The sequence below is a fragment of the Perognathus longimembris genome, chromosome 11 (genome assembly GCF_023159225.1).
Source record: "Perognathus longimembris pacificus isolate PPM17 chromosome 11, ASM2315922v1, whole genome shotgun sequence".
Classification (NCBI taxonomy): Eukaryota; Metazoa; Chordata; class Mammalia; order Rodentia; family Heteromyidae; genus Perognathus; species Perognathus longimembris.
The window spans coordinates 53270613-53285778 of NC_063171.1; the positions used below are offsets into that span (position 1 = coordinate 53270613).

The 15166-nt window shown below is 37.6% G+C and overlaps 1 protein-coding gene across 2 annotated transcripts in view; it reads left to right on the forward strand.

Annotated features, from left to right (window-relative positions):
* The window catches only part of Lpgat1 (lysophosphatidylglycerol acyltransferase 1), a 68630-nt gene that overhangs the window by 32327 nt on the left and 21137 nt on the right, over positions 1-15166 (forward strand). For both annotated transcript variants that reach the window (XM_048356823.1, XM_048356822.1), the window contains exons 4-6: positions 5936-6054; positions 10582-10677; positions 14100-14373. In XM_048356823.1, coding sequence (XP_048212780.1) covers positions 5936-6054; positions 10582-10677; positions 14100-14373 — 489 coding nt within the window. The remainder of the gene's footprint in view (positions 1-5935; positions 6055-10581; positions 10678-14099; positions 14374-15166) is intronic.

The following is a 15166-nucleotide window of genomic DNA, read 5'->3' on the forward strand; positions in this document are numbered from 1 at the left end:
TTACATGAATGAGTAGCATTAATGCTACTAGTAATGTTTCATAAATGAGAAGACTACAGCACAGACAGAATGGTAAAAATAGTTTGTGACATAAGCAGGAAGGCATCATTCTTTCTGAGCTTTTGAAGGTCTGTTATTTGTGAGGGATAGTTCTGGGCTTTGAGTTCAGGGCCTTGCACATGCTAATAAGCAAGTGCCATATCACCTGATCTATGTCCCCAGCCCTTCTTGCTTGTAGGTTATTTTTCATATGGGGGTCTCACTTTTTGTCAGTGTGGCCTCAGACCACGATCCTCCTACCTATGCCTTTCCATGTAGCTGCTAGACACAGAATCTGTCTTGCCAGTATTTTTTTGTTCCCCCATCCCCCAGCCTTGAACTATGATCTTCCTGATCCTCCCAAGTAGGTGAGACTATGGGTATGAGCCACTGTGCTCAGCTAAAAGATAACTTATTATTGACTATTATTAATTTAATATATAATGTTAACATGTGATACTATATAATTAATACTTGGGGGGCGGGGAGCTTGAACTTGGCCTGGGTGCTGTCCCTGAGCCACTTTGTACTCAAGGCTAGTGCTCTACCACTTGAGCCACAGTGTCGCTTCCAGTTTTTGAGTGGTTAATAGGAGATATGAGTCTCACAGGGACTTTTCTGCCTGGGCTGGCTTTGAACTGTGATCCTCAGATCTCAGCCTACCGAGTAGCTAGGATTATAGGGATGAACCACTGGTGCCCAGCTAATTAATATAATTTTTAAAGAGTTTTTGATGAGTTATGATTTGTATTTTCTTTCTGAAATGTAAACTGGCCTGACCAATTCTAGTCTATAATTGTTAGGAGAAGGGTGTTGATTATGTGGGAGGGTTTGTGAGAGAAAGAATTTTTTTTTTTTTTGCATTACAACTAGAAGACTTTTCTTTCAGTTGTTATTCCATTACCCTTCATTCCCTTTGGAAATAGTAGACCTGACCCAATTCTCTTTTAGAATGAATTCCCAGAACAGTGTGTTAACATATTTTTGTTCTTCTAATCAAGTACAATTTAAGAATTGGCTGGTATCCATAGCTTCTATTCTTTAACATAACAATAATCCTACCAACTCATTAAGATATTAACTTTACTATATTTACTGGTCCTGGGAGAGCTGAGGAACATAGCTACTTTATAGATAAATTGTTCTTTACCATGGTTTTTATTTTTGTTAGTCATTTAATTTTTCAACAGTGGTCCTTTAAATATATTTTAAAAGAAAAATTACATATAGTTGAAACTGAATATTGAATAATAATGCTAGTTATTTGTGAGGCTGAGATTGGGATGAGACTACCCGAGTAAAAAGTTTACAAGAACCCATCTCAACCAATATAAAGTTGGAAGCCGTGGTGCGTGCCTGTTATCCCAACTACATTGGAAATGTAAACAGGATAGATAAGGATGGTTCTTGGGGGATAGGGGCATGATTCAAGGGATAGAGATGCTGTCTAGGTCCCGAGTTCAAACCTCAATTTTGCCCCCCCCCCCTTTAAAAATACTTTGGTATTAAATGTATTCATGTTGATATGCAACCAGGCTCCCAAAGTTTTTATTTCTCAAGACTAAAACTTGATATGGTTGGCCCTCCATATCTGTGGATTCTAGTTCTACATTATAGACTCAACCAACTGTGGATTGAAACTATTTGAAAAAAAAAATTGCCTCTGGATGAAAGTTGCACAGGCTTTTTTCTTGTCATTAATTTCCTAACCTATGCAGTGTAACAACTATTTATATAGCATTTACATTGTATTAGGCAGTCTAAGTAATCTAGAGATGATTGAAAGTGTTCTGGAGGATATGCATAGGTTATAGGTAGCTACTGTGTCTCTTTATAAGGGACTGGAGCATCCACAGATTTAGGTATCCTCAAGGGCTTCTAGAACCAGTTGACTGCAAATAAGGAAGAGTAATTACTCATTAAACATCACTGTCCCCCTCCTTCAGCCCCTGCAACCATCATCCTGTTTTCTGCTTTTTTGACTTTGAACTAGTCTCCCTTTTTAGTTGTTTTCATAAAGATGCAAAGGCTTTGGCAAACAGTGTTGCCAGAGACTTGCATACATGTCATTTTGCACATGAGTGAGTATATTTGTAAGATGAATCCCTAGAAGTGGAATTACAGGGTGAAATGATTTGTGAACGTCTTTTGAAATGTAGTGACACATTGACTTCAAAAAAGAAGTACCAATTTCAATATCCTCTAGCAATGTGTCAGTTGTTTAAATATGCTTCAGTAAAGCGAGCTTGTCAGCTAAACTGAGTTGGAACATTGGTGAAGGAGGGGTTCTGAAAAATCTATTCTGCTGAAGTTTGCAAGAGGCTGGGATCTCCAGGTTTTACCCCTGTTCCTAAGGATTGCACTGTATCATATACTTCTTTTGGTGGGTGGGAAGGACGTTCCTGGGGCTTGAATTCAGGCCCTGAGCACTGTCCCTTAGCTTTTCCCACTCAAGGCTAGAACTCTGCCACTGGAGCCACAGTTCCACACCTGTTTTTTTGCTGGTTACTTGGAGATGAGAGTCTCACATACTTTCTTGCTCAGGCTCCTCAGATCCTGGTCTCCTGCATTGCAGGGATTATAGGTGTGAGCCACTAGTGTCGGGCTCTCATTAATTTTTTTTCCTCTAAACAGTTTTAAATAAAACATTTTTTCATAGACACCAGAAACTTACAGTATCTGATAGAATGGTGGTATTGCCCCACTCTGTGTGTAGATACCACACGTTGGTATGTTCTCAGTTCTGCTGAAAATTTCTTCACAGATCACTAAGATTATTAAAAGGAAATAGACACCTTGCTTAAATGGGTTTCAACAGAAAGAAAAATGTCAGCAGGGCCCTTTTCTTAAATCAACTCTAATGTGCAACCCCACCATTTTCTCATAAGAGGAGATCCAGGAGCGAGGAGGACTGTGAATCAGGGCCTCTGGGCCTCCGTATCCCAGTGTATCCAGCACTGTCAGCACAGCAGCTTTGACTCATTTTCCTGATAGCAGAATGAGCTGAGGCTAGAGTGTACATGGACACTAATGTGCAGTCAACTTCTGGTGATTCACATCAGGCATTTGAAAACCGAGGCCCAGTTGCATTTTTTTTCTAAAAATTTACTACATAAAATGAGTCATGCAATGCACATATAGGTTTTGTGCAATACTTTTGTCTGCAGATCTTAGACAAATTTCATTTTCTCAGTTTTTTAAAAAATGTTAAAGTGAAAATATAGTTTTTGCACTGTCTAGATACTTTGTTACACCGTAGAAATTAAAGGGTTTAGAAACCATGTCCTAATAATCAGTATTAATTGCTTGATATTTATTTCCTTAGTGCATTGAATAAAGATGGAATACTCTGTGTATATACTGTCTTATGATTTGTCTCTAAAGATACAGTGGTCCATGGGGCTGGGGATATGGCCTAGTGGCAAGAGTGCTTGCCTCATATACATGAGGCCCTGGGTTCAATTCCCCAGCACCACATATATAGAAAATGGCCAGAAGTGGCGCTGTGACTCAAGTGGCAGAGTGCTAGCCTTGAGCAAAAAGAAGCCAGGGACAGTGCTCAGGCCCTGAGTCCAAGCCCCAGGACTGGCCAAAAAAAAAAAAAAAAAAAAGATACAGTGGTCCAGAGATACAGTGAAAAGACAGAAATCAAGCCCAAAGGCTGGGGTTTAGCTCAATAATAAAGTGTTTGCCTAGGGGCTGGGGATATGGCCTAGCGGCAAGAGTGCCTGCCTCATATACATGAGGCCCTGGGTTCGATTCCCCAGCACCACATATACAGAAAATGGCCAGAAGTGGCGCTGTGGCTCAAGTGGCAGAGTGCTAGCCTTGAGCAAAAAGAAGCCAGGGACAGTGCTCAGGCCCTGAGTCCAAGCCCCAGGACTGGCCAAAAACAAAATAAAGTGTTTGCCTAGCATGTGAAAAGCCTTGAGTTTGATCCCCAGAATCATGTAAAAATGAAACAAACCAAGTTTAGTTTCTCTTACTATACTCTTAGCACTGATCACTATTTTTGTGTGTGCTGATACTAGGGCTTGAACTCAAGGCCTGGCACTGTCACTTGGCTTTTTCTACTCAAGACTGGCACTCTACCGCTTGAGGCACAGCTCCACAGCTCCACAGCTTTTTGCTGGATAATTGGAGATAAGAGTCTCACAGACTTTGCTCCCAAGGCTGGGTTTGAACCTCAGTCCTCATATTTCAGCCTCTCGAGTATATGAGCCACCAGTGCTGTACTAACATTTATTACTTGTGATGCCAGGCGGGTAGGCGGGGTCCCCTGCCCCTGCCATCTTGCACTAAGCAAGCAGTCAACAGTGGACACCAGTTGAGCATCTTCTAATCCAAGTCAGGTTAGACATCATCCACCTGAAAATAGTATCAGATTCCACAGGTTGAAAGATCAATTGGCAAAACCGCCCCCCCCCACCCCATCTTTAGATGCCAGTCACCAACTCCAAGTTGTTTTATCTGTGCTTCTATCCAGCTAGCTATAAAATGAGGGTTCCCACAACCCTGTCCTCAGGTTCAGTTAATCTGCTCAAGTGGCTCACAGAACCCAGGGAAACATTTGCCAGTTTATTATAGATCATATTCCAAAGATACAGATGAAGAGGTACACAGGGCAAGGTGCAAGGAAAGGATCATAGAGCTTCCATGCCTTCTCTGGAGAGCCATTCTCCAGGAACCTCCAGGTGATCAGCTCCTTCAACCCTGTCTTAGGGATTTTATGGAAACTTTATTACATATCAAATAATAAACACTAATAAATGAGTGGAGAAACCCAGCAAGTCCTGTCTATTCAGCATTCCTTCCTAGAGATATGGGTCTGGATTCTTTCTAAATGGTATTTTATCATATCAGACAAGAAAGATCAGAGAAAGACCAGGAAGATTAGAGGTTGGATGACCTATGACTACCACAAGAAAAAGAAATTTGGGTTCCTATGGCCTGCTTTGCGGAAGCAGTTAGAAGCTAGGAACCTTAGACAATAGCTATGTATATTGTATCTGATAATATTACAATTGGTAATATAGTTTGTATAGTTTAGGAGGTTATTATACAGATATACTCTATACCTTTTAATGGATTTATATTCTTCCTTTACATCATCTTTTTGTTGTTTATTCTTTCATAGGTAAACATTTAAGTTGTAACAAATATCCTACATACCTATCTATATTTTTCCTATTTGGGTAATCCTGTTTGTATTTTATAGGATAAGTTCCAGGAAAGAGAATTTCTACATTAAAGATGATGACCATCTTATATCTTAATGGATATTTGGGTCTCTATAAAATGTTCTGTCAATATTCTGATTGTGGGCCTGGGGATATGGCCTAGTGGCAAGAGTGCTTGCCTCCCATACATGAAGCCCTGGGTTCAATTCCCCAGCACCACTTATAGAGAAAATGGCCAGAAGTGGCGCTGTGGCTCAAGTGGCAGAGTGCTAGACTTGAGGGGAAAAAAAGAAGCAGCAGCAGCTAGGGACAGTACTCAGGCCCTGAATCTAAGCCCCAGGACTGGCCAAAAAATTTTTAAAAATTATATATATACTGTGTGTGTGTGTGTGTGTTGTGTTGTGTTGTGTTGTGTTGTGTTTTGGTCCTGGGGCTTGAACTTAGGGGCTTGGGCACTATCCCTGGACTTCTTTTGCTCAAGGCTAGTGCTCTACCTTTTGAACCACAGCTCTACTTCCAACTTTTTCTGTGATTTCTAGGTGTCTTCCTACCTACCCTGGCTTCCAGTTATGATCCTCAGATCTCAGCCTCCAAAGTAGCTAGGATTATAGGCATGAGCCTAGGAGGTGTTCTTATTAATGTATACCATTTTTCTTCTAATAGGAGGTTTTCAGTTATATAAAAACGTTAACACTTGGAAACTTTTTATTTTACAGTGATGGAATGGGGAGAAGATATTAAGGCAATTTCAGAAGATGAAGCAGTGATGCTGGTGAACCATCAGGCAACAGGAGATGTGTGCACACTGATGATGTGCTTGCAGGACAAGGGACTGGTAAGCCATCCTGAAGTGTGTTACTATTGTTGACACATAGACTTGTACTTGGTATGTGTAGTTTTCCCAAAACTTTAGAAAATATGGGAAAGAAAAAAATACGTAATTTGAAATCATGCCAGAACAGTGATTGAAGAACTTAAAAAGGTAAGCAAATAGGATAGTGTGAATTGCCTCTCAACAAAACTACTTAAAAATAGTCAATGAAAAGAAAGAAAAGTTAATGCAGTCTTAAGTGCTGTCTGGAGGGGAAGTGATAGGTAGTCATTTTGAGAAATGCAACCAAAAAATTGCTCAAGGCAAGAAAGTAAAAGTAATGAGGTTATTAAGTTAGCATGGGATCTTAGCCAGGAGAAATTAAGGTCATTGTTATTTTGGATTGCATTTACAAAGTCAAAGACATTGCGCTTGTTTTATCTAGTTTTATGACCAAGGCTGTGTTTGAACTGTTGATTTTACATTATTTATATTAATAACTAAAGTTTATCTATAAATTAAGTAGATTTAAAAAGTAAGTTTGATCTTCATCATTAGAAAAAATATTATTACCTGAGAAGTTAAGGAAGGTAGGTTTATAGAAACTGAATGAATGAATAGTATTTAAAATCAGTGGAGTCAGTATTTCGCCTAATTTAATTGTCAGTAAACAAAACACTAGATGTTACTTAAGTGCTTAATGTTTACAGCCAATGACTATAAGAAGTACAGAGGCACCATCCTTCCCTCAAGGAGACAGCAGTTCAATAAGAGGTGAAGAGGCAGTGTTATAAGCAACACATAGTTGCAAAATGAAAGGGCATTAGCTGAGAGTAAGTTTACCATTAAGTGGTAAATATAGAAAACTGTGAAGGGAAGAAGACTTAAGCTTGGCCTTGAAGGATCAGTAGAATTCAGTTAGAGAGGTGAAGAAAAGGGTTATTAACTTTAGTGAATAATATTGGCAAAATCCTGGAGGCAAAAGTAAGTGTGGGGTTTTTATTAGGTAGGTCTAGTGGCTTTGATTCACTAGGGAAGAATAAAGTGATACTAAAAGAAAGTATGTTTAGCTACGCAGAATCTGTTTATCTAAAAAGCACGTATAATTTTGCTGGGATATGAAATAAATATGATCCCTCTTATAGTCAGATTATTGAATTATTAAAACTGTGTTGCCATATAAATATATTTGCGCTTAATTATACTTACTGTTTGTCCTTAAATTCTTTAAATTGCTGTTAAAATTTTGTAGAAACTACTTTATTTGGTTTTCTATTGAAGAGATTTCCCCAATTAACACTTTTATTCACAATGATATGAAAATTACACTTAACAATAATTACTCTGAGATCATCCAATGGTTTTTGAACAGTATAAATATGCCTAACTGGTACTAACTACTGCCTATTCTGGTGCTAGATGATAACTGTACGAATGTTAGGTAATCTGAAGTTCGTAGGCCATGTCGGCAAGTGGAAGGTTGGTGGTTTAAACAAAAAGTTTCTAATTAACTTGTGGTTCATTTTCCTATCCCAAGAAATTTTATTTTTATTTATTTTTGGGTTAGTTAACACTGTTGTTTTGTTTTTGGGTTTTTTTTGGTTTGTTTTTTGTGTTTGTTTTTGGTGCCAGTCTGGGGTTTGAACTCAGGGCCTGGACACTATTGCTGAATTTTTTTGCTGAAGGCTAGTGCTCTATCACTTGAACCAGAGCTCCACATCCAGATTTTTTTTTTTTTTTGGTTAGTTAATTGGAGAGTTTCACAGACTTTCCTGACTGGGCTGGCTTCAATATGCAATCCTCAGATCTTAGCCTCCCAAATAACTAGGATTACAGTATGAGCCACCAGCACCTGGCATTACCAATCAGTTTTGATAATGCTCTGTAATTACTAACTAATTTTAAACCTAGAATTTTTAAAGTCTTATTTCACAAGGTGGAAATTGAGAAATAGAAAGACAAAAGCATTATAATCTCTACTTCCTGCTTAATAAGCTTAGAGCAATATTAGGTTATATTTGCAGGTGGGAATGCTTATTTGGATTCATTCATTACTCCATAAGCTTGTTCACAGAAGGAAAGTTATTGCTAAATTGTAGAATAGTTTAAAAATATTCCACAGCATTTTGAACTCCAGTGGACACACGGCTTAGTAGGACAACACTGTTGTTCAGAGCTGGCGTGAGCATTGCTGGAAGTTTTGCATTTCCTACTGCCATGCACTAAATGCTAATCATCTTGACCACAAATACTGTCCTTCTTACTTTTCATACAATCAAATGAAGAATGGTCACCTGATTATGTCTTCAGAAAGACAGAATAAAATCAGTTAAGTCTCTTTGGATGATGTTTTGACATATACAATATCTCTGCTTCCCTATAAAGAAATAAGTAATAAAGTTCTGATAACAGATCTATTAATATTTGACAGAGTTGATTCAAGTGATAAATGATTGATTAATTCTAGTTGATGGTTCATTGAATCTGTTGATGTTTCAATGTTCATTACTCTTCTGACTTTTTTTCTCAGGAATAGACAACCCAGGATTGATTATATTTTCTAACTGTGCTGAAATCTTTTTTGGCCAGTCCTGGGCCTTGGACTCAGGGTCTGAGCACAATCCCTGACTTCTTCCCGCTCAAGGCTAGCACTCTGCCACCTGAGCCACAGAGCCCCTTCTGGCCATTTTCCATATATGTGGTGCTGGGGAATCGAACCGAGAGCTTCATGTATAGGAGGCAAGCACTCTTGCCACTAGGCCATATTCCCAGCCCCTGTGCTGAAATCTTTTTAATAATTATCTGTGAAATGGGGAGTCTTGTCATTTTTATAACTTCTGATAACAGTAGAGTTATTTGTGCCAAAAGAAATTAGTTAAATGTGTAAAAAACATTTATTTACTTACAGCATTTTCCCTAAAAGAAATTATGGAAAATCTCAGAATATAGCTTTACTAGCCGAATTTAAGTCACTCTTCTAACTGAAGAGAGAAATCTACAATAAATGAAAGATTAAACATAAGAAGTTAATTGCTTCTATGTCAGTATTTTAAACCCATAAACCAATAAATTGTAGCTATACTTCATACTGTCTATGAAGTTAAAATGTTTTATAGATTGAATCCACTATTTGTATCTATTTAATTTTCAACAAATTCCATTTAAATCAAGTCTTGGTTTATTCAAACAAAGTAGTCATTATTGCAAAGCAAAACCAGAATGAAAAATGAGATGCTAGTGATTATATTACTCTTGATGAAGAATGATCATCTCACTGATGATATATGGTGACTCCGTTTTTCACTGCATACATATCTCTGGCTGGCTTTGAACCTTGATCCTCTAGATCTCAGCCTCCTGAAGACTAGGATTACAAGCATAAACCCCTGGTATCTAGCTTAAAAATCTTTAAGTGATTTAATACAGTAAAGCTGATAGTGTAGGGTTGTACCATTAAAAAACTAAAGCAGAAACTGATTTGTCACCTTTGAACCTTTATAATGCTTTGTAAGTACAGACATGAATATCAGTTATTCAGTTTTTCCTTATATACAAGTTAACATAATTTTGTGGCAGGAGATGGTGTTTACATTTATTATTCCCAAGGGAGGCCAAAGTAGAACTCATTGCATTCTACAATGAATTTACAGCTTTTACTTTACGGCTTATAATAAGGAATGCTATTGCCTCAGCAGGAAATAACAACCAGTTCATTAATTAGGTCCTGTTTATACTTTTAACTTTAAATTTGCATGAAAGGAAGTCTTCGGCTCTCACAGTGAGAATTTTATCAGAAATTGATTGTGTTTAAGGCCTGAGACATTATAAATATACCTGCAACGAGTATGATTTCATAGCATAATAGAATGTATGAATCATCTTATTAAATTAGTTTATAAATGTTCTCTTATTTTGAACAGTAACTTTTCATAACTTAGCTGTTAAGGTGCACTCACATTTTATAGTTTTAGTGCTTATTAATTAAATGCATAGCCTTCATTAGTTAACTTTAACCATTTATTTGTATTGATTCAATATAATCTCATAAATTATAAGAATTACAATCAACTTTGTTTAGGTAGAACTAATTTAAGTCTATGTTTAAGAAGCTAATTCACCTTTACTTATTGTATAGTATCATGTATGTTTATTAGAATTAACATATTTAGTCATTAAGAATATATCTGAACTGGATGCTGGTGGCTCACACCTATAATTCTAGCTACTCAGGAAACTGAGACCTGAGGATTCTGGTTTGAAGCCAGCCCAGGCAGGAAAGTCTGTGAGACTCTTATCTCCAATAAATTACTCAAAAAAAAGCCAGAAGTGGCACTGTGGCTCAAGTGGTAGAGAGCTACCTTTGAGCAAAAGAAGCTCAGAGAACAGCGCCCAGGCCCAGAGGTCAAGCCCCAAGACCGGCAAAAAAAATAAAAAGAAAATGTCTAGATAATTATATTTAAAACTTAAGGACATGGATTAGACCAAAGTCAAGCTTCTTTGTCCAACAGTTAATTTTATCTCTTGGTTGTTTTTTTATTTTTAATATTTTAGGTTGTTGCTCAAATGATGTGGCTGATGGATCATATTTTTAAGTATACAAACTTTGGAATTGTTTCTCTAATCCATGGAGACTTCTTTATAAGACAAGTAAGTGATTATCATTTTTGTCTTTAGTGATAGCCTGGTCAAACTGATTCCTGATTTCAAAATGAGGCATAACAAGACAGAAGAGCCTGTTCTAGTGTCTTGCGGGAGCTCTTCCTTGGAGTCTTTGTCTCCTAAACATTTATTCCAACTTGAATCTAAGGGTGCATAAGTAATAAGATCCTTATAATACACTTGCCAAGTACTGGTGACATTTCCTGCTCTTCAGCTTCTTAGCTATATGAATTAGGCACATTACTTAAATGGTCAAACTTTCATTTTTCACATGGAAATAATACATAGCAATCCCCCCACTGACATCTGCTATGGGGATTAAATAAAGTACTCAGAAAGAATAGTTCTTGCTAACTTAGTCATCCTTTTGTCAGGATTACCACTGTTATTATATTATCATGATTTTTTTATTTACAAAGCCTTATCATATGATACAGAGGATATATTAATCACCAGTAGGGAGCTCATTACATATGTAAATAAATAATAGTAATAGGACATGTTTTGGAAGTCCATACTAGGAAAATGAGTACATCAGATTTCTGTGAACCAGAAAAACTTTACAGAAGGTATTTGGTATAAAATTTAAAGAGTATAAGTGGGGATTTAATGGATGAAGGTGGATTAAAAAGGGTCCTAACCATAAGGAATAGTTTAGTGTAGGAAAAAGCAGCACAACTCAGCCTGTCAGCCCTGCATTATAGTATTTCCCTCACATGCTGTGCGTATCACACCCTTTATTTTCTCCAAAGAGGAAAGCAATAACATGTGAAGAGTTCCTCTGCATGGATATGCCACACTTATTTGGTGTTTATGTATTAAGCATCTTTAACCTGAATTGTGCAGTGTTCTGCACATGAGTACTTCACAAATAACTAGTGCATTGAATGAATTCTCGTCTAAAGAGTACAAATCAGAAATTAGCCAGGAGTAAAAACTTCTAAGTTCTAAGAGTAAATGCCACAGAACACATCCTCCTTTCACCACATGGTTTCACATATGGAACATGGTAGTCGGTTTTTGTTTTTGTTTTTAACACACTGCTTACTTTTGTTATTTTATGTGCTGCTTACTTGTCTAATTTCTTCTGGAAATTTCTCTTCTTAGCAGAGAGACAAATAGAATGGATTGGAACCTCAGAAAGAAGTGGCAATGGGGATTGGCTACCAAGTCAAAACAAAGTAAACAGTGACCAGAACAAATTAACAAAGAATCTAGCCTAATAGCTCAGAAAGGACAGGAGAACCAACAATTACAAAGCTTAGCAACCTAGGGGAATTGAGTGGAAAAACTAGTTGAGGTTAAGCTCCACACTTCATGAGATCTGAGAAAATTATTGATTTTATACTGCACTCTAACAGTTGATTCTATGATAGCCCTCAAGAATCTAGAAAAGGCTCAATTATCAGTAGATGGGCTAAAAATGAAAAATTATATACTTCATAATACTTCCCTTGTAATTACAATGTACAGTTTTACATACATAAAAAGTATACTTAAGTGTATCTGACAGAGCTATAAATTCACCTCTGAAGACCAACATTTTTCTCCTAATAGGGTAATTATAAGAATCTAAAGGGGCTGGGAATATGGCCTAGTGGCAAGAGTGCTTTGCCTCGCATACATGAAGCCCTGAGTTCGATTCCTCAGCACCACATATATAGAAAACGGCCAGAAGTGGCGCTGTGGCTCAAGTGGCAGAGTGCTAGCCTTGAGCAAAAAGAAGCCAGCGACAGTGCTCAAACCCTGAGTTCAAGGCCCAGGAGTGGCCAAAAAAAAAAAAAGAAGAAGAATCTAAAACAGACTGGGTGCCAGTGCTCATACCTGTTATGCCAGCTACTCAGAAGGCTGAGATCTGAGAATCGTGGTTCAAAGCCAATCTGGACAGGAATGTCCCTAAGTCTCTTATTTCTAGTTATCCACCAAAAAGCCAGAGTGGAGCTCTGGATCAAGTGGTAGAGAATCAACTTTGAGCAAAAAAGCTCAGGGATAGCACCCAGGGTATCCCTGAATTCAAGCCAGAGGGCCAATACTCTCTCTGTCTCTCTCTGTCTCTCTCTGTCTCTGTCTCTCTGTCTCTCTGTCTCAAACAAAAGAAACTGGAGCTGGGAATGTAGCTTAGTGGGGTTTAGTCCTCAATACAAATTAATTAACATTTAATTAACTATAATAGGCTATTGGAATAGAAAGCTTTTTTTAAATCTCCTAGGACTTTGCTAATAGGACATTTTTTGACAGGACCTCCCAAGAATACTGAAAATAAAAACATTTTATATGTTGTCTTGGGAACTTAAAAGTTATCAGTTCAGTTCAGTAAGCCAGCTAACCAGATAATAAAGTATCTTTGTTGCTTTGTATTTGGGATACATTTAATCTGAAGATTGACTATGTACTAATTGCTTTGAAAGGAAGAACCTTTATGGTATTCATTTACAGATTTGGGGCCTTCCTCTGCATTTTTCTGAGTTCCTGTTTTTAATCTTCATCCTCTTTCTCCTCTTTCCCTCACAACAAAATCCTGGTCCATCAGAATGTCCAGTTAACTTTGCTTTCAAAATTCTTCCTGAGTGTACTTACTTCTCATGAATACACGATAGTTAACATCTTGTGTGGACCACTGCAGAAGTGTCCCCCTGCAAAGCCTGTGGGCTTTTTGTCACAGGTTTTTGGCTGCAGTAGAAGTGAAACTTGCCTTCTTTATATAGGAACAAACAAGAATGTATATAAGAACAAGATAGATTATGACACTTCTGGGTTCAGAACTGTAGAGATTTCACATCTAAAACTTCTTTCTTTGGACAGGTCCATTTTTATTTGGCCTTGCCTCCCTCTGCAATGTCATCCATCCTCTCCCACTGACTACCCATAGCTACACTGGCCTTGGTACTGTTCTCTGAACATGCCAAGTGTCTTCTCACCTCTGGGACTTCATCTGTTTTTGTTATTGTCACTTGGAATATTCTGCTTCTTTATCTTCCTATTTTCTTACAGTAGCAGCATCTTGCTCAATTGTCACCTTCTTTCAGCAACGTTCCTTGACCCCCTTGGCCCTCCTTTCTTCCTAATACCTATCACCAACTGAATTTACATCCTAGATTTACCACCTGCTCAAGTGGTCAACTGCCCAAGGGCTTCTTGTTGATTCCTCTGACTACAATTTGACTGTGCTTCTCAAATAATAGGCATTCAGTCACTGAGTTGGTGAATGAGCAAATTGCTTTTCTTTCAGAAACAAATATTTGTTGAAGCATTGATAATGTCTGTCTTTTTACCACTGGAGTCACAAAGAGAAGTGTGGGGGTGGGGAGGTGTCACTGTTCTATCCTATGATTGGGTTTTAGAACCTGTTATTGCTACTTAATCTTTAGTTTCCGAGGTACCTGTCCTTACTAAATGTGTGTACTTTCTAGGGGAAATCTCATCGTGACCAGCAACTGCTTCTTCTCAGGAAGCACCTAGAACATAACTACAGGAACAGAGATCGAAAATGGATTGTTTTGTTTCCCGAAGGGGGCTTTCTCAGGAAGAGGCGAGAAACGAGTCAGGCATTTGCAAAGAAGAACAACTTGCCATTTCTTACACACGTCACTTTGCCAAGGTTTGGGGCCACACAGATTATTCTGAGTGCACTGGTCGCACGACAGGAGAATGGAAGTCCAGCAGGAGGAGATGCGAAACAACTAGGTACGATGGCTTTTAGCGTTTCGAACCTTGCATGAATTAAAGGTTTTTCTAGAGTTCCAGAAGATGTAATTGTTTTTTAAATCTAATTTTTGTCAAATAGAAATAATACTCAGGGAGATGAAATTGTTAAGTTCTGATGATTTTTATTCACAAAAGTAGTCTGTGCTTACAATAATTTGTTCAAGTAATACAGAAATGTGTAAGGTCAAAGGTGTCTTTCCTGCCCACATAGCTTTACTTAGGACAAATCCCACTGCAAATTAAATATTCCTAGAAATAGCTATATGTTGTGAAACTTTCTGTGGCACAGTTGCCTAGGACTGGAATTATTAGGTTGAAAGAAATACAAAAATAAATCATTGGAAAAAACTATCATCGTAATCATATATTTTTCACTTACTAGTTTTTTTCTTAAAAGCTTTCTAGCTTTTGTTTGCTTTTAGTAGGCAATAAATTTAATGTCGTTTGACAGTATTTATTAAGCCATTTAAAGTGTTAATAAGTGGATTTGTTATTCTATTGCAAATGATCTTTACCAAAAGGAAATAGTCTGAAGTCCAGGCATTGAAATTTATCACAGCGTTAGTTATAACAGAAGGAGAATGGATAAGTAATTATCAAATATCTGTTCTATGTTTTCTGAGTTCTAGGCTTGTCTCTCTCAACATTATTTGTTCAAGTTCTGACCATTTCCCTGCGAATAACAATATTTCACCATTCCTAATCGCTATGTAGTATTCCATTGTGTATAGGTACCGTATTTTTTGGATCCATTCATCTGTGGAGGGGCATC